Raw genomic sequence first — 21,463 nt, forward strand, 5'->3', positions numbered from 1 at the left:
CTTCCATCCAAGCAACAGTGTACGTTGCTTGTTTTATGCTCACATTTTCAAAGCATTTGTTATGACTGAGTAACAGATTTAAATATCAAAATACACTGCCAGCAGAACAGATGTATATAGTCTTTAGCCTTTCTGATGAAATCTCCGGTTAAGGAGAAGAAAGCACTCAATCCATAAGTAGGTTTGATCGTTTGCTTGTTCATTTTTTGGATTATTACATTGACTACTTTTCAACAACCATTGGTTGTCTGCTGTTTTTTCCTGGTGAAGAAAAGGAGTTTTAGCGAGAGGCTAAAGACTATATACATCCATTCTGCTGGCAGTGTATTTTGGTATTTAGATTTGGCTTGGAGTAGCACTGCTCATTTCACTTTGTTTTTTTATTGAGTAACAGATCTATTCAAAGAACAATTGTAACATTTATTTGTTTTGTATCTGAATGCACTGATCTTACAGGACTGTCTTGCAATTCAGAAATTTCAAATTAGCTATTTCTGTTATTTTGCCAAAAGACAGGGACATAAACTGCAAAACGACACTGATATAATTATAAGATGACATCCATGAGGTGGTTCCCAGAGATACCATGATGAAAATTTAAGGTTAAATGTAAAATGTTGAAATAATTGGTATTTTAACTCTAGACTTTAATGAAAAATGGGAAATGCACAAACAATTGTGCTTTTTATATTCTGCAGTGTGGACCCAGAGAGCATGGGTCATACCATTTAGTTTTCTACTTTTGGTAAACAAGGGTTTAGTGGGTATAAGTGCTGAGTTGTAGGTAGTTTGTATAGTCTTGTTACACTTGGCCTCCAAACCAGCTATTCTGCATTAAGACGTTCGTTTTCTGCACCCTTGTAGCAGAAGTGTGTTGACCTAACCTGTCTGACTTGGGGATTGCTGGTGGAAGGCTTACTGTGTGCTTTCCTGCTTTGTAACTAGTTAGCTTAAAAACTTGTTTTCTCTTTGCTCATATTTAAGACTCGCGTTTGCTCATTGATGCTGTTTGTGCAGTGGTGCTTATTAGTGCCCTGTATAAATGCAAAAGCATAGAAGCTCAGTTTTTCCATAAACAGCTGTCAGTGAAACCCTCCCAAGCTTTTCTGCTGCTCTTGGAACAGCTCAGTTGCAGACTGAGCAGCGTTGCCTTATTGATCACTATTAGCCTACACAAAGTATAGGTCCCTCATAGTCTCAGAGCTACCAGCACAGCCTGGCAAATTAACCCATGCTCTTCCCTAATAAAATACACAGTAAGAACCTGCTATCATGGAAAGGCAGTTTCCCATTATCTCTCTGGCCAGCCTGATATACATGAGCATCCTGAGGCAATGTAGCAATTGTCTCATGTATACTGACAACCGCTTACTCTTGAAACAAACAAATACTTTATGTGAGAGATGTGGTTACACTATGAAATTGAAGGCAAGACTCACACATAAGGACAAATCAAAAGCCAAACAGGTTGTCTGTACACACACACACTTCTCACACTAAATAAAGACATGACACATAAACCCACATATGCAGAGGTGCTCACTAGTAACTTACCAAAAGATCAGCGGCTTCCCAAATGAAAACTGCTTACACATGCAACACTGCAAAAAAACAACCACAACACATAATAACACACAGACCAATATCTCAACAAATAAGCCCATAAGGCGTAACACCACAAAACCTAATGTACTGCTCACAGGTGACTCTATTGTGAGACATATGGATGTTCCCCTCACTAGGCTGGATAAGGAGTGGGTTACGGTTAGCTGCCCGTCAGGTGTCAGGATCCATCAAGTCACTCAAGCACTCAACCACAAGCACCAGTATGACGCCATCATAGTCTATGTGGGGATGAATGACTTGAGACATAGTTCACTGGACTATATGAAGAGAGACATGACTGAGCTCTTAGATTATGTGTCACAGGTAGGTATAAGCCTAGCCTAAAGCAGCATTTTATCTTCTCCAAGGATGATGCCACAATACAAACAAAAAATGATTGACTTTAACAACTGGCTAAGCTTCTGATGTCAGTCCAAGGGGAATCCAGTGTCTGTCAGCCTGGGAAGACATGGCCAACAGGCCACACTGCTGTGCCAGTGATGGTCTGCACCTGTCTCATCTAGGCTTTCGGACACTGGCAAAGGCATTAGCCACCCTTATTGTGCCTTTTTTTTTGTGCAGAGCCAAAATAACAAACCTCCCAACATAACAAAATACTGTCTAGATAAACTTAAGGTAGTGCTGCTTAAGGAGTCTAAACAAGAAACTGCACTCTTTGGAAGCACTCCTCACTTTCGAAGATGTTGATGTCTGTGCAGTCACCGGGACATGGTGCAAAGTCATGTAAAGCACTCCAGCCATGCAGGACTACAATGCCTTCCATAAGTTCAAACCACAAACTGAGCATAAAAGAACCAAAGGAAGAGGTGTGTCCATCTTCATTAAGGATAAGTATGCCTCAAGACTGGTCAAACAGTACGACTCTCCTGAGCTACACCATGTCCGTTTAACTATAGGCAAAGCCCCCTACCACATCATAGCTAGCTAAAGGTCCAACACCATGAACCAGGAAAAGTATACTGCATACCTGGACTTACTGGAGTCACCTGCCATATAGCCCAACACCATACTCATGGGTGATTTTAATTATCCTACCAACAAATGGGAAGCATACATGACCACAAACATGCTGGTTCAGAGGTTCTTGGACTTTGTCAGTGCAAATACCTTGGAACAGCTAGTCAACATACCTACAAGAGGCTGAAACGTCCTGGACATAGTGCTTATTAACACAGGAGAGCATTACCCCCCATGTGATGTTCTCCCTGTTATGATTAGACCATAAATCAGCCTTATTCAATATAATTATAAGACCATATACCCCATCAAGCTCAAAAACACTTAAGAATTTTTCAGAGACAATGACCTGCTACCAAGTGATGGTATAAGAATTTTCAAAGCCCCCTCAAACACAGATAACATGGATTCCTATGCAGAGGTGTACACCAATGCTCTGTATAACCACTTAAGCAGTTGTACAGAGTCAGCTGTACCTGACTGGATTAAAACTAATTCTTGCAGAAAAACAAGACACTCTGGTGGACCCCTAGTATAAACAGGCTATTCAACAAGAGAAAGAAACAAATGTCCAAGAACAAGAGGGAACTGGCTCAGCAGAGGAAGAAATACCTCTCTAGCGTAAATAAGCCCTCCAAAGCTAATTATAAAGCAAAAATAACCTCTCTAGCTAAGGATAATCACAAGGTATTTTTTAACTATGTCCAAAATCTAAAAAGGAATATCCAGCTATGCATGAACTGATTGTGGATGGCATCACCCATACCCAGCTGGAGGTAATAGCCAGCCTGCTCCTGCCGACAGATCTGGAGCAAACTTTACCCCACTGTCCCCTCCAGTCATCCCTCAAGGTATACCTACCACCAATCTTCAGCCTATTATCTAAAGACAGCAGGTCAACCCTGTGATCTCCAAGGCCAAAAACATGGCATCAATGGGACAGGATAACATCCCAGGTTGCCTTTAATACAATTGAAAACATGACCTAGTAGACCCACTTGGATCCCTGTTTAACCACAGCCTGCAAACTGGCTGTGTTGTGGCAGAATGGCGAACAGCAACACTAATCCCTCTGCATATAGGGGGACCATCAACTGACCCTGGAAATTATAGGCCCATAAGCTTGACTAGACTCAACTGCAAGACCACGGAAAGAATCATTATGGACCTTATTAACAAGGACATAGGTAATCTCCAAACTCTGGACCCAATCCGGCTCAGATTCGTTAAAGGTAGATCATGCCTGTTAAACCTGGTTGACCTCTTTGAGAAAGTCACCAAGGCCCTGGAATTGGGAAAGACAGTGCATACTGCCTACTTGACCTAGCAAACGCATCTGACACAATCCCTCACTCAAGTATTATACAGAAACTCTCCCAATTGGGAATTAACCCCTACATCACCAGATGGTTAGCCAACTGGCTGGCAGACAGGACACACACTGTCAAAGTGGGTGACTTCACCTCTAGCAAAAGACCAGTCACCAGTGGTGTACCACAGGGTTCTGTGCTGGGCCCTTACTGCTTGGAATTTATTTCTCAGAAATCAGACAAACTTGGACAGACTGACGATTGGAAACTGGGAGCAATCACCGAGTCCCCAAATGATGTTACTATATTGCAGACAGGGTTAACACAGACAGATGATTTGTGCCTAAGCCATGGATTAAAGCCAAATGCAAAAAGAATGCATTATTATTCCCTTTAGGAAAGCTGACATCCCTGCTAATTACATTATAGACAGCACCCTCTAAATGTAGACCCAGCGGTATGTGATCTTGATACTCGGGTTGATAGCAACCTGAGCTTTAACCATCACGTATCAAGAGCAGAAAGGAAATCCTTCTATGTGGCACATCTTATAAGTAAAGGCATCACATCTAGATCCAAGGATGTTATAATTCCATTATACTTGGCCCCCATCAGACCAGTAATTGAATACAATGCTCCCTTTTGCATGTACCTTACCAGACACCTGCAACAGTTGCAGAAACCACAGAGGTTTCTCACCAAGAAAATACAGGATTCACAAAACAAGTCCTATGTGGAAAGACTAAAAGCCCTTGTCACTATATTTTGTCTCCTACAGTTTGCCTGGTTTACAGGACAGTCCCTGACTTGGTCCTGATGGAAATGCTACAGATTCGTAAATCAAACTGTACAAGGGTCACCCGCTCCAGGGATCTTAACCTAGCCTCTGACATGAACAAGTTATGCTGGAGAGATCGATATATCTTCCAGAGACTGCCACTTCCCTGGAATAAGCTTCCAATTCATGTGAAACAGAGCCCCTACTTGACCCTCTTCAGCAACCTAGATCAAAGGATGGGTGACAACAAATTCACTCCTGGTATGGCGCCCATGTCCCTCCTGGACAGAGGAAGTTGGTATTAACTACAGTAGACTCTTACCTCTAAAACTTCACTCAACCAACCACTGACAACTGAGGCAACTCAGGATAAATTTGGCTAGGCTTGTAAGGGCTTTGGTGCCGTTAGCATAGTAACCTTTTATAAACCTATGAACCTATGAGTGTGTAGACTGACATAGAGAAACAGCTAACATATGATCATGTTCTTTATTAAGGTCTTTTTACCTCTGTTTTTGAGGTTTTTTTTTTGTGGCATCCATAAAGCTGTATTGCAATATTCCTGCTAGTGTGTTGAACTAATACTCCACAAGAAGATCCAGCTTGGAATACCTCAATGCTGGCTGAATTAGTTATAAAAGTATTCTTTTTTGGAGGGTACTTGAATTTCAAACATGAATGTTACTCATGTACTGTTCTTTTTTATACAGAAAATGCAGCTGCTAAGCCATGTGTATTTATGCAAGTTTTGTTGTAACATGTACATACGAGTACAAAATGGTGATAATTAATTTTAACATTATTGCATCTCTGAATGACCATCCAACAGCAGACTTGCTTCTCTTACCCAGAATGCCATATGCAGATGCTGATACATAGTCATTTTACTACATATACATAATATTTGGAAGTTTATTGTGAATTATCACATTTCTACAAAATTTCTCGGGTCACTGTTTTTCAATTTGTATGTCATCAAATAACTATAACTTGACCACATTTGTACACAAAACCTATATTCTCAAACTGATATATGTATGAGGCCCACATCTCATCACCTTTGGCACTATCACTGCACAATTTTATCCTAAGAAAAACCCATATATATGTGCAGAACTTAATGGTACTACATATACAGAACTGGTGGATACAGCCAACCTACTGGCTGACAGGTTCAGTGCAAACTTCACTCTCCTGTCCCTGACACATATAATAGAAAGCATCCCTACCACCTGTCCCCCACCTATTGTCTCCAAGGAGCACATCTTAAATGCCATCTCCAAGGCAAGAAACACAGCCTCAATTGGACGAGACAACATCCCAGGCTGCATTTTCAATGGATTAAAACAGGAATTAGCCACACAGCCTTAGCACGGGTTTCATCCTTGCTTCAATGGAGAACAGTTACTGTCATCCCTTTGCATAAAGGGGGTGCATCCACAGACCCTGGGAACTATAGAGCCATAAGTCTAATCAGCCTTATCTGCAAGGTCATGGAGCATATCATCGTGGATCTTATCAACAAAGATATAGCTAATCTACAAACCTTGACAATTGGATGGGAGAAAGGAAATTCACCCCAGGGATCACGTCAGTCGCCCTGCTAGACAGGGGTCCAGGGAAGTAAATAGTGTGGGAAAAAATAGCCAGGGAATTGTTATGGCTAGGCTTGGATAGGCCCTAGGGCTGATAGCCTAGTACCAACCTATGAACCTATGAACTCGACCCTACACAGTTTGGCTTCATCAAAGGGAGATCATGTCTGCTAAACTTGCTGAAGTTCTTCGAGACAGTGACCAAAGCCCTTGACAAAGGCAGAACTGTGCATATGGCCTACCTGGACTTAGCGAAGGCCTTTGACACCATCCCCCACTCAGGCATTATTGATAAACTCATCCAGCTGCATATCAACCCATATACTGTCAAGTGGGTTGCAAACTGGATCACCAATAGAACTCATACAGTCAAAATAGGAGACTCTACCTCCTCCAGCAGAAAAGTAACCAGTGATGTACCACAGGGCCTGTTCTGAAGCCCCTACTGCTCAGAATACACTTTTCAAAAGTACAGGCAAAAATTAAAGGTCTGTGGCTGACAAAGTTTGCTGATGACTGCAAACCAGGAACTGTCATTCAGTCCACTAAAAATGTCAATATCCTGCAAGAAGAACTTACACAGACTAATGACTGGTGCCAAAGTCATGGACTTACACACAATGCAAAAAAATGCATTATCATCCCCTTCAGCAAGGGTAATGTTCCTGCAAACTATTTCGTAAATAGCAACACCTTAAGCATGCAATCACTGGTGAGAGACCTGGCCATGCAAACTGATAGCAACCTTACCTTTGATCACCATGTCTGCACAGTAGTAGGAAGGGAATTCTATGTTGTTCACCTCAAATGTAAGGGCATTGCCTCAAAAAAAAAAAAGGAGGTTATAACCCCCCTGTACTCTTCCCTCATCAGGCCAATAGTAGGGTATCATGCTCCCTTTGGTATATACCTCTGTAAGCACCTGCAGCAAATGGAGAGACCACAAAGGTTTCTTACAAAGAAAATTCAAGGTCTCCAGTACATGTCATATCCAGACAGACTGAAGTCATTGTCTCTTTACAGACTGCTCACAGGTGAAAACAAAAAAGAGAGCAGATTTGTAGAACTAAACTCCTTTATTGGTAAGCGCTTTCGTTGGCAAAAGGTAAGCCAACTTCTTCAGACCATCAAAAAACATACAAGATACAATCCCATGTGAAAAGGAATGCCCTTTATACACAGTGTTAGTCTAATCAAGCAACCAATTAATTAAGTAAAAAAAAATCAACAATAAAAAATCACAAGTAACCATTTGTTTGCTGAACCAGAGATTTGTTTTACATAGGTTTTTCTGTGATTTTTTATTGTTGATTGTTGGAGTTTAGTTCTACAAATCCACTCTCTTTTTTGTTTTCACTAGTTTTGTTTTTTTGTCAGTACGTAAGACTGCTCACAGGTGACACGTGCCTTGCATATAAGGCAATAGCTGACCCTGCCTTAATGGAAATGCTCCACATTCGCAAGTCAAAAGGTACTTGTGTCACATGCTCAAGGGATCTTAACCTGGTATGTGACATCAGTAGAACTTGTTGGAGGGACAGATTTATCTCACAGTGGTTATCTTATCTCTGGAAAAGACTTCCAATCCATGTTAAGCAGAGCCCCTCGTTCACCCTTTTTAAGCATAATTTGGATGACTTGATGAGAAACAGTAAATTCGCCTGGGGGGGGGGGGGTTCTACCTGTGTCCCTCTTAGATATGGGTAATAGGTGCTGATTTAGTATCTACAAATAACAGACACTCTTGGGAACAAGGGTTAACTTGGCTAGGCTTGTAAGGGCAATAGGGCCATTAGCCTAGTAACTTCCTATGATCCTATGATAAGAGCCCCTTTCTACCATCCCAGTTTTCTCTTAAATCTGACACTGTTCAGTATACTACATACCCCAACTGTCTTACAGCAACCTCCACTGTACTTATTTCCTTACCTCTCTCACCACCCCTAGCTTAACATGCTCTATGGGCCATACTTTTTTATTATGCTCTTCTCTCACGCCATGGTGATCCATTCTCTTTCTGTCTCCCTCTCTTACCCTCACAAAAATGCCATAAGTTTCTTTAGCAGCAAAAACAGTCATGTCTTTCCCTACAAAACAATATTGGGCATCACCATTTTCTTTTTCATCCTGCTCCCTAGAAATAACATCTGTCTCAGCTGTGGCATCTGTCAGCTCCCTCCATGGCACCATAACAGGCAAGATAAGTACAAGAAGAACTAGACACAAGCATGCTTACTCTGAAGCCAGGATCACAGCAGCCCACAACCTTGAAATTACAGAAGTTACAGACTCCTTGTTCAAACTACACTCCTTAATTTATGCATTCCTACAGGCCAATTTGCAAATTTTCTAAAGCCAGAGGCCAGGCAACCATACTGGAGATGTTTTTCTACTGACAACACCTTATATCTCATACAGACTGGTAGCAGCTCTGAATATGACCCTAACAGGATTATCTGTAAGTGTTTCACAGCCGGGTATCTGAAACTAAAGGCTCCAGTATCCTACCCTCTCTCTCCTGGAACTGTCTCCTCCACATTTAATAAAACAGCAAATGAAGCACAGGACCACATCACTGTAGTTGATGCGATTTGATAGCAGTCTACTGGCATCTATTTTTTTTAAGCAGTCTCCTATCCAAACTGTCCATCATCATCCAATTCAAACCCAGGTGCAAGAAATAATTCCTGCTTACATGGTTAATGACCATCACACGTAATGAACATTTAGTGCCTTTAGCTCACACACTGTCCCACAGACTACCCCTGCTCTGGAACAGGCTCTCCATCCATGTGAAGCAGAGTTCCTCCCTAACCCAATTCAAGTGTAAGCTGGACATTTGGATGGGGAACAGGAAATTCATCCCTGGTTTGGCACCTATGTCTCTAATGGACACAGGCAGTCTGTAAATGGCTCATCTTCCAGTCCACTAATCTTAAGTCTAGTACACACCTATGAATGTATGAACATTTACTTCTAATGATCAATTCACCACATTAACCACTTTAACCACCTCCTGAACCTTTGCATAAAATATGTAAGAGTTACATTGAGGTTAACTTTTTGCACATGAAAACAAATCAGATTGATTCATTGTGTAAAGTGGCCTAGTTACCAGGTGTTTCTGAGGATGCATGGGGTTATAGTCAGGATCTTATAAATTAAGGTCTCTAAGAAGGCAACATCATAGATCTACAAATGTTGTAAAGCTGAGGTAAAATCAGGAAAGGAGGGAATGCCTGTTCTGCCCAGACAAGAAAGATCCACAGTTTACTTGAAGAATTTCAGGAGGGAATACACTTAACAGAAAATATCACAAAATTATTTTACAGAATCCTAAAATTCTTTTTGGGGGGTATGCCCACCTTATATTCCAAGTAAGAGCAGTATTTATTTATTATATCCATAGTCAGTATTATTTATTTATCTCACTCAAGTGCAATATTAGACAAATATCTGAAGTGTATTTTGTATTACTTTAAATAGGGTAGTTAATTTAACTCAGGGGAGGGTATTCTTTTTGTATATGAGTATGGTAAATGCATGTACTGAGAGTAGTATTCTATTTGTTAGTTATGTTTATCCCTCTACTTGTACATGTTGTTTCTCTTTCCTTTGTAATCTGAAGAATTGAGTTGATGTATGAAATTTCATTTAGGCTACACGTGTGTAGTTCTAACTGACAATAAAGTTTACTTTGACGTATCTAATAAAGAGGGGGTGCCAGTCCCTCTTGCTCTGCCCAAGCTTAGTTCTATTAAGAGTGATCATGTATGAAAGCACAGGTTGCTAGGTCAACATTTACTACTGAGCAAAATAATCTAGACTTATGTCAATCCATATTAAGACACAGACGCTGACACACAGGCAGGGTTTATAGCTGTTCCACTAGTGACCAAAATATGGAACAGGCTCTGCTTAGCAAATGGAATGGTCAAGGTAAGAAGAATGAGGCTGAGGGGCTGAAGGCCTATTCTTTTATTCCAGGGAGATAGAATGGGACTCAAACCTAGACAGTGGAACTGGGAAAGGTTGTGAGGCAGAGCAAAAGCTAGCTCATCTGGCACCCGGGAAAAAAAAAAGATTTTCCTTAAACTGTAACTGTAGTAAACTCCTTGCTACAGTTACTAAGTCAATAAACATGCTGTCTTCTGTGAATGCATTCATTAAAGAAGATGCAATATTACCCATGACTTCTTATATGCATTCCAGTAATGCACTCATGCCCCACTGGCAACAGCCCATTTTTTCAAACCCTAGTTACAGCTCTACTGAGGGGAGGCTAATTACTGAGTACTATAAAGCATGATATGGGACACAGCTGCACATCTAGAGTACAGAACTATAGCACCCAAAATGTTCTTGCTCTTGTCCACTATGTACCACATCTCAGGGATAGCAGGACTTCTGAACAACAACTTTCTTGGATGGTGACCCCTGACTATTTTTGGTTCATCATCTCAACTCCTCACTTCCAGGTCTGGATATTATGTTCTTTGGGATGTCAGCATACCTGCTTGGAAAGTTCAGACCACAGTATGGCTAAAAAGGAGTTAATATTGTAATACTAAGCAGTCAAGGAGGAGCAAAGGACTGAACAGGCTGGTGGTAGAATGGCTGAGGCTGTACTGGGAGCAAAAAGGGAAACTCTTGATAGGGTCTTTTAAGAACATGTGTACTCCCTTAATTACTGGACATTTATGTGCCATATGAGCCTCTAAGCATTCCATTCTCCATTCCCAGAATTTAATCAACAAATAATTTTACACATGGAGCACATATTACTTTTTATCAAGTTATTTTAAATGTGATTAAATTATGACTTAAATAACTTAAGTGATACACATTCTTTACAAGAAAAAACACACAAAAAGTTCAGACTCTTCACAACAGAGGAATGTTGGTGTATTTACAAATACTGAGATACAGCTGCAGACCCATGTGAAAGGCATCATCTACTGTCGAGCCAAGAATTCACCTTTACCGTTTCTTACAAATCAAAAACTTTGTTATGCATGATGAGCTAGTCCTGACAATAAATGTATTATTCTGATTCTACAAGACTTATTTACATATAAAGCACTGTGGTTACTACCACCAGCAGCAAATGCAGAACTTGAAAAAACCCACCGTGCCTGTGTTGTGTGAATTACACTGGGCACGGATGAATCATTACAACTGGCTTACTGCATAGAATCTTACTGGCATATAATGTTCTGAGTGGACAGGGATTAGGTTATATCAATTTTTTTCAACAGTCCTAGTCACTTCTTTGGTTAATTTCATAAAAGCATCATGAATATAAGCAAGGAGGAAGCAAAAACTTTTTGGATACTTTTTGTTCAAGGCAGCTCTGCTAATCATTTGAAACTACTTGCAGGCAATAATGCAGGTCCTTACAGTATAATGATTCTTCTTCTTCTTTCGGCTTTTCCCGGTTAGAGGTCGCTACAGTGGATCACCTGTCTGCTCATGATTGGCAGTGGAGTTTTACAGTGTCGAGTTTCCAAGCCGGCGCCCAACCCTCCACAGAAGGCACACATGCACACACTCACACCTAGGGCCAATTTAGAGAGTCCAATCCACCTACCGCATGTCTTTGGGATGTGGGAGGAAACCCACCCGACCACAGGGAGGACATGCAGACTCCGCACAGAAGGCACCCCAGCCGAAGATCCTTACAGTATAATGATTAAAAGACTATATGTTCTCTCAAACATTTTGGGATTCAAGGCATCATTAGCACTACAAATATTTGTAGCTAAACATATTTAGTCTGAGCAACTGCTAGCAAGCTTCCATCTATAGTCCAGGTTTTAATTCTCTCAGTCTCCATTTGACTACTGTCTGACTGTGCAAATCACATAACCACAGTGCTCCTCGTCACCTCTGAAAATAGGAATGTGCCTAAGGGGGTTTACCTGGTTAACAAAAAAAAATACCTATTTAACAATCTATCCAGTTATCTAATATAGCTGTATATCTATCTATCTATCTATCTATCTATCTATCTATCTATATATGTAATCTATGTAATCTGTTTATCTGTCTATCTATCTATCTATCTAATCTGTCTATCTATCTAATCTATCTGTCTGTCTGTCTATCTCTATCTAGCTATATTTCTGGCAACTTGTCCTATAGATAGCTTCCCAAAGCAAAGGGTAAGAATAAGAAAAAAAAATCTGCTAATGTACTATCTAAAATAAATGCCTATAAATGAACTACAGCACATAATGAGCCCGATTCTATAAGACTTGCTCTCAGTGTCTTACACTGCAAGCAGGTCTTTTGGAATCCTGGGAGACTTGCACTGACAGCCAATCTGTCCCAATATGTTTTCTGTTTAAAGAATGCTGACTTACCAACAGATATTCAAACCACTCGGCTCCCATTCTCCAATCTATGCCAAGGTCTTTTGTAAGGAAGCTAGCAACATTCTGCCGCCCTCTGTTGGACATGAATCCAGTTAAGGCCAGTTCCCTCATGCAGGCATCGACAAAAGGTACCCCTGTTTTCCCATCTGAAATAGCATCAAGAAACAAAATGTTAGTACATGTCTTCTGTACAGCAGATTTACAAAGAATGTATTTTTAACGACACTAATGATTACAAGAATATGGAACTAAAAACATAAAACACTGCACATTTGTGTAAATGCATTGCACAATGTTTTGCATCAGAATAAAATTCAGTGATGAAAACTTATTTGAATACTCTGACTGTAACTGGTATCTGCAGTATTAGTGAGCTTTAATTTTTTTCCCTTCCTGAACCTGACCTTCAGCTGCCACTGTCTCTTCTCCTTATTCTATGGGTCTACAGGGCCTACTTTATCCTCCCCTGGGCACTGGTGAGGAGATCAAGGATGCCGATGCAGCACTATACTGCTGCTGGAGGGTATGACCTAACTGTTACCCCGTTATGGCAATCTTGGCAGCTCCATGATTATTGCCCTGAGGAAGTGCATGCCTAGTTCTAAGCATGTGTAACCACTGGTTATGCGGCACAGCATGCATCATGTTTGTACTCTGCTTACTGCACCTTCCACCAGGCCACCTTCCTCCCCCTCCTGGATGAGAAAACCAAACTCCCCAGTGGCACCTCCAGCATCTGTGCTAATAATCAAACAATGGTAATTTTGGGAACCTTAATTTTGTTTTTTTGCCCTTACGATAGCCTAATTTGTATTACTGGATAATGTTTGGAGTTTTTCCTCTGTGTATGTTCTCTGAAAAATCAGGTACTCCAGTTGAAACCCTATTGTTAATATAATATATAAATATACAAATACAAATATGCATACTGGATTAAGGCATTCCAGAAGCATATATTGTTTCATTTGTTGTAACTCCCTATGTAAGGTACAGTAGGATTCTGTTTCAATTGTTGTAACTCCCCATGTTAGGTACACTAGGATTCTGTTTCATTTGTTGTAATGCCCTATGTTAGGTACACTAGGTACACTAGGATTCTGCTTCATTTGTTGTAACGCCCTATGTTAGGTACATTAGGATTCTGTTTCATTTGTTATAACTCCCTATGTTAGGTATACTAAGATTCTGTTTCATTTGTTGTAACTCCCTATGTTAGGTACACTAGGATTCTGTTTCATTTGTTGTAATGCCCTATGTTAGGTACACTAGGATTCTGTTTCATTTGTTGTAACGCCCTATGTTAGGTACACTAGGATTCTGTTTCATTTGTTGTAATGCCCCATGTTAGGTACACTAGGATTCTGTTTCATTTGTTATAACGCCCTATGTTAGGTACACTAGGATTCTGTTTCATTTGTTGCAATGCCCTATATTAGTTACACTAGGATTCTGTTTCATTTGTTGCAACGCCCTATGTTAGGTACACTAGGATTCTGTTTCATTTGTTGTAACGCCCTATGTTAGGTACACTAGGATTCTGTTTCATTTGTTGTAACGCCCTATGTTAGGTACACCAGGATTCTGTTTCATTTGTTGTAACTCCCTATGTTAGGTACACTAGGATTCTGTTTCATTTTTTGTAACGCCCTATGTTAGGTAAAGTAGGATTCAGTTTCATTTGTTCTAACACCCTATGTTAGATACACTAGGATTCTGTTTCATTTGTTGTAACGCCCTATGCTAGGTACACTAGGATTCTGTTTCATTTGTTGTAACGCCCTATGTTAGGTACACTAGGATTCTGTTTCATTTGTTGTAACTCCCTATGTTAGGTACACTAGGATTCTGTTTCATTTGTTGTAACTCCCTATGTAAGGTACACTAGGATTCTGTTTCATTTGTTGTAACTCCCTATATTAGGTACACTAGGATTCTGTTTCATTTGTTGTAACTCCCTGTATTAGGTACACTTGGATTCTGTTTCATTTGTTGTAACTCCCTGTGTTAGGTACACTAAGATTCTGTTTCATTTGTTGTAATGCCCTATGTTAGGTAAACTAGGATTCTGTTTCATTTGTTGTAACTCCCTATGTTAGGTACACTAGGATTCTGTTTCATTTGTTGTACTGCCCTATGTTAGGTACACTAGGATTCTGTTTCATTTGTTGTAACTCCCTATGTTAGGTACACTAGCATTCTGTTTCATTTGTTATAACTCCCTATGTTAGGTACACTAAGATTCTGTTTCATTTGTTGTAACTCCCTATGTAAGGTACACTAGGATTCTGTTTCATTTGTTGTAACTCCCTATATTAGGTACACTAGGATTCTGTTTCATTTGTTGTAACTCCCTGTATTAGGTACACTTGGATTCTGTTTCATTTGTTGTAACTCCCTGTGTAAGGTACACTAGGATTCTGTTTCATTTGTTGTAACTCCCTATATTAGGTACACTAGGATTCTGTTTCATTTGTTGTAACTCCCTGTATTAGGTACACTTGGATTCTGTTTCATTTGTTGTAACTCCCTGTGTTAGGTACACTAAGATTCTGTTTCATTTGTTGTAATGCCCTATGTTAGGTACACTAGGATTCTGTTTCATTTGTTGTAACTCCCTATGTTAGGTACACTAGGATTCTGTTTCATTTGTTGTATTGCCCTATGTTAGGTACACTAGGATTGTGTTTCATTTGTTGTAACGCCCTATGTTAAGTACACTAGGATTCTGTTTCATTTGTTGTAACTCCCTATGTTAGGTACACTAGCATTCTGTTTCATTTTTTGTAACGCCCTATGTTAGGTACAGTAGGATTCAGTTGCATTTGTTCTAACACCCTATATTAGATATACTAGGATTTTGTTTCATTTGTTGTAACGCCCTATGCTAAGTACACTAGGATTCTGTTTCATTTGTTGTAATGCCCTATGTTAGGCACACTAGGATTTTGTTTCATTTGTTGTAACTCCCTGTGTTAGGTACACTTGGATTCTGTTTCATTTGTTGTAACTCCCTGTGTTAGGTACACTAGGATTCTGTTTCATTTGTTGTAACGCCCTCTGTTAGGTACACTAGGATTCTGTTTCATTTGTTGTAATGCCCTATGTTAGATACACTAGGATTCTATTTCATTTGTTGTAACTCCCTATGTTAGGTACACTAGGATTCTGTTTCATTTGTTGTAATGCCCTATATTAGGTACACTAGGATTCTGTTAATTTCTTATTATGTTAGGTACACTAGGATTCAGTTTCATTTGTTGTAACGCCCTATGTTAGGTACACTAAGATTCTGTTTCATTTGTTGTAACCCCCTATGTTAGGTACACTAGGATTCTGTTTTATTTGTTGTAGCTCCCTATGTTAGGTACACTAGGATTCTGTTTCAGTTGTTGTAACTCCCTATGTTAGGTACACTAGGATTCTGTTTCATTTGTTGTAATGCCCTATGTTAGGTACACTAGGATTATGTTTCATTTGTTGTAACGCCCTATGTTAGGTACACTAGGATTCTGTTTCATTTGTTGTAACTCCCTATGTTAGGTACACTAGGATTCTGTTTCATTTGTTGTAACTCCCTATGTTAGGTACACTAGGATTCTGTTTCATTTGTTGTAACTCGCTATGTTAGGTACACCAGGGTTCTGTTTCAATTGTTCTAACTCCCTGTGTTAGGTACACTAGGATTCTGTGTCAATTGTTGTAACTCCCTGTGTTAGGTACACTAGAATTCTGTTTCATTTGTTGTAACGCCCTATGTTAGGTACACTAGGATTCTGTTTCATTTGTTGTAATGCCCTATGTTAGGTATACTAGGATTCTGTTTCATTTGTTGTAACACCCCATGTTAGGTACACTAGGATTCTGTTTCATTTGTTGTAACGCCCTATGTTAGGTACACTAGGATTCTGTTTCATTTGTTGTAACGCCCTATGTTAGGAACACTAGGATTCTGTTTCATTTTTTGTAACTCCCTATGTTAGGTACACTAGGATTCTGTTTCATTTGTTGTAACTCCCTATGTTAGGTACACTAGGATTCTGTATCATTTGTTGTAACTCCCTGTGTTAGGTACACTAGGATTTTGTTTCATTTGTTGTAACACCCTCTGTTAGGTACACTAGGATTCTGTTTCATTGTTGCAATGCCCTATGTTAAGTACACTAGGATTCTGTTTCATTTGTTGTAACTCCCTATGTTAAGTACACTAGGATTATGTTTCATTTGTTGTAATGCCCTATATTAGGTACACTAGGATTCTGTTTCATTTCTTGTAACTCCCCATGTTAGGTACACTCGGATTCTGTTTCACTTGTTGTAACTCCCTATGTTAGGTACACTAGGATTCTGTTTCAGTTGTTGTAACGCCCTATATTAGGTACACAAGGATTCTGTTTCATTTGTTGTAATGCCCTATGTTAGGTACACTAGGATTCTGTTTCATTTGTTCTAACTCCCTATATTAGGTACACTAGGATTCTGTTTCATTTGTTATAACTCTATGTTAGGTACACTCGGAATTTGTTTCATTTGTTGTAACTCCATATGTTAGGTACACTAGGATTCTGTTTCACTTGTTGTAACTCCCTATGTTAGGTACACTGGGATTCTGTTTCATTTGTTGTAACGCCCTATATTAGGTACACTAGGATTATGTTTCATTTGTTGTAACTCCCTATGTTAGGTACACTAGGATTCTGTTTCATTTGTTGTAACTCCCTATGTTAGGTACACTAGGATTCTGTTTCATTTTTGTAATGCCCTATGTTAGGTACACTAGGATTCTGTTTCATTTGTTGTAACTCCCTATGTTAAGTACACTAGGATTCTGTTTCATTTGTTGTAATGCCCTATGTTAGGTACACTATAATTCTGTTTCATTTGTTGTAACGCCCTATATTAGGTACACTAGGATTCTGTTTCATTTGTTGTAACTCCCTATGTTAGGTGCACTAGGATTCTGTTTCATTTGTTGTAACTCCCTATGTTAGGTACACTAGGATTCTGTTTAATTTGTTGTAACGCCCTATGTTAGGTACACTAGGATTCTGTTTCATTTGTTGTAATGCCCTATGTTAGGTACACTAGAATTCTGTTTCATTTGTTGTAACTCCCTATTTTAGGTACACTAAGATTCTGTTTCACTTGTTGTAACTCCCTATATTAGGTACACTAGGATTCTGTTTCATTTGTTGTAACGCCCTATATTAGGTACACTAGGATTCTGTTTCATTTGTTGTAACTCCCTATGTTAAGTACACTAGGATTCTGTTTCATTTGTTGTAATGCCCTATGTTAGGTACACTAGAATTCTGTTTCATTTGTTGTAACTCCCTATTTTAGGTACACTAAGATTCTGTTTCACTTGTTGTAACTCCCTATATTAGGTACACTAGGATTCTGTTTCATTTGTTGTAACGCCCTATATTAGGTACACAAGGATTCTGTTTCATTTGTTGTAACTCCCTATGTAAGGTACACTAGGTTTCTGTTTCATTTATTGTAACGCCCTATGTTAGGTACACTAGGATTTTGTTTCATTTGTTGTAACGCCCTTTGTTAGGTAGACTAGGATTCTGTTTCTTTTGTTATAATGCCCTATGTTAGGTGCACTAGGATTCTATTTCAATTGTTGTAACTCCCTATGTTAGGTACACTAGGATTCTCTTTCATTTGTTGTAACGCTCTATGTTAGGTACACTAGGATTCTGTTTCATTTGTTGTAACTCCCTATGGTAGGTACACTAGGATTCTGTTTCATTTGTTGTAACGCCCTATGTTAGGTACATTAGGATTCTGTTTCATTTGTTGTAACACCCTTTTTTAGCTACACTAGGATTTTGTTTAATTTGTTGTAACTCCCTATGTTAGGTACACTAGGTTTCTGTTTCATTTTTTGTAACGCCCTATGTTAGGTACACTAGGATTCTGTTTCATTTGTTATAACGCCCTTTGTTAGGTACACTAGGATTATGTTTCATTTGTTGTAACTCCTTATGTTAGGCACACTAGGATTGTTTCATTTGTTGTAACTCCTTATGTTAGGTACACTCGGTTTCTGTTTCATTTGTTGTAACGCCCTATGTTAGGTACACTAGGATTCTGTTTTATTTGTTATAACGCCCTTTATTAGGTACACTAGGATTCTGTTTCATTTGTTGTAACTCCCTATGTTAGGTACACTAGGATTCTGTTTCATTTGTTGTAACTCGTTATGTTAGGTACACTAGGTTTCTGTTTCATTTGCTGTAACTCCTTATGTTAGGTACACTAGGTTTCTGTTTCATTTGCTGTAACTCCTTATGTTAGGTACACTAGGTTTCTGTTTCATTTGTTGTAACTCCCTATGTTAGGTACACTAGGTTTCTATTTCATTTTTTGTAACGCCCTATGTTAGGTACACTAGGATTCTCTTTCATTTGTTATAACGCCCTTTGTTAGGTACACTAGGATTCTGTTTCATTTGTTGTAACTCCCTATGTTAGCTACACTAGGATTGTTTCATTTGTTGTAACTCCTTATGTTAGGTACACTAGGTTTCTGTTTCATTTGTTGTAACACCCTATGTTAGGTACACTAGGATTCTGTTTAATTTGTTATAACACCCTTTGTTAGGTACACTAGGATTCTGTTTCATTTGTTGTAACTCCCTATGTTAGGTACACTAGGATTCTGTTTCATTTGTTGTAACTCCTTATGTTACGTACACTAGGTTTCTGTTTCATTTGTTGTAACTCCTTATGTTAGGTACACTAGGTTTCTGTTTCATTTGTTGTAACACCCTATGTTAGGTACACTAGGATTCTGTTTCTGTTGCTCCCTTTTTGTACTACTTCTCTCTGCTCCTAGTAATGCAGTTGTTGAATAGGATTTCTCATCCATATTGAAGCCAGATGTTGAGTCTGTGTATTATTCCCTATATACCCCTACGAATACTTCACTACACATCTCAGTGCCTTTTCACTACAGAATGCTAGAGGCTACTTATGTAATGCAGACACCTTGCCATGTTTTCCCCAGGGCTCGAACACTGAGGGCATTGCATTAAAAACCCTTGCTTACAGAATAATCAGTTACTTTCTAATGAGCCGACCATCTGATTTTGTCACCAATTACCATTCCCCCACCATGTATATATGCCCAGTTACAGCACATTTCTATACTATGTAATTAGACTATGGATGCTATTAGAAATGCTTGCACTGACTTAACTGCATTTTAGTTTTGTCCATCAATGGTAAAAGTTGTGTATCTTTTACCTCAAACTCTTTTGCATTTTTCTGTCTGCATGCTGTTTCCCTCAGCGATTCTTTTCTCTTACAGCAGCTTTCTAGTGCACTGTCTTCCTTGCCCCGTTTCTTGTCCTTTTCTCCTGTCCTCGTGGCACAGACCATCAGTCTGAGAGCCATTACTGAACCGACCCTCGTTTGATAATTGTTGTTCTCTTTACTCTTGTATGCCACTGATTCTCCTTTTCTTCTCCTTTATTGACAGAATTATGTTCCACAATCTTGCTTGTTAGCCTTCCTGTTTTCTTTCCTGCCTTAGTAAGAGTTCTAACACTGTGTCATTTGGTGCCCCTCCTTTCTCTATACCTTCTTTACTCTTCATATGCATTCTACGATCATTCTATGATGCATTCTTTGAATGAGCTGCCTTACGCTAGCATCGGCCCATCCTCTGCTCTGTACTGCACCCTCCTACCTCTGATCCAACTAATGAGACACACAGAGTTTTATCTAGTTCCTACTTTTCTTTCCTTCCATTTCCCTTGTCTTTTACTTGCTTTTATCCAACTACACCTCCCTTTCCTGTTTCGTATTACCCTACAGAAAGAGTTCCTTTTTTTGTTTTTTAAATATCTTTTGTTGTAATCATGTGTATATTATAATATGTGCTTAAATATAGCACGTATGAAATGTATTTTATATCTGCATACACTCTGACTGAATGAATATTATGTCATCTGTTTATGAAGTACTAAGCCCTTCGATGTTATAATGATTACAGAATGTATGATTTCGGTGAGTGTGCTGCAACATTTTTACTTGTACTATTCTGATTGCTCTGACGACAACTACTATTTCTCTGAATAGTCTGAGAACTACAGAATCTAATTTTTCATTGACTGTTCTGCAACGTCTTAACTTGGACAGTTCTGAATACTATTTGATTTTTCTGAATGTTCTAATGACAATCAGAAGTGTAGCTAGTTATAAATGACACAGTGCCATATTCTAACTTGGTGTCCCCACCAAAAAAAAAAAAAGCTCTTCTCCATAAGTACTACACAACTCCTGTGAAGACAGGTTCACTTTATCTCAACCTTTCACTCCAGAGCTTTCACAAGAACAGAATTTCTGCAGCTGCAACAAGCTTTACCTGACTCTGAATTCCCAGGCTGTGATAAGCATCACCCTAGATCTCTGAAGATGTGTACATCTTTAGTTATAAGACTATTGATATACAGCTACATCTAATTCTAACTCAGATGATAATTCCAACTGCCTGGAAAGCAAGCTACCTTTATTCCATTTCTGGGAAGAAAAAAATGAAGAAATGCAATACTGATACAAGAATGATGCCACAATATAGAGACAAGATGATCAGCTTTAACAATTGGCTTAATGTCTGGTGTCATTCAAAGGGGATCCAGTGTCTGTCTGCCTGGGATGACATGCTTGACAAGCCACGCTGCTTGCAAGGCGGCTTGCACCTGTCACCCCTGGGATTCCGGATATTGGCTAAGGCTCTTGCCACCCCCATAGTGCCTTTTTTAGGCAAGGCTCAAATTCTAAACCTACCACCCTAGAAAACAAAAAT

The 21,463-nt window shown here is 39.3% G+C and overlaps 1 protein-coding gene across 1 annotated transcript in view; it reads right to left on the reverse strand.

The window, feature by feature from the left end:
- LOC122798356 (cryptochrome DASH-like) overlaps positions 1 to 21,463 on the reverse strand; it is an 807,604-nt gene that overhangs the window by 166,043 nt on the left and 620,098 nt on the right. Inside the window, exon 12 of the mRNA XM_044067208.1 lies at positions 12,632 to 12,789. Coding sequence (XP_043923143.1) covers positions 12,632 to 12,789 — 158 coding nt within the window. The remainder of the gene's footprint in view (positions 1 to 12,631; positions 12,790 to 21,463) is intronic.

The sequence above is a fragment of the Protopterus annectens genome, chromosome 3.part1 (assembly GCF_019279795.1).
Source record: "Protopterus annectens isolate FY-2018-M chromosome 3.part1, PAN1.0, whole genome shotgun sequence".
In the NCBI taxonomy this organism is placed as follows: domain Eukaryota; kingdom Metazoa; phylum Chordata; order Ceratodontiformes; family Protopteridae; genus Protopterus; species Protopterus annectens.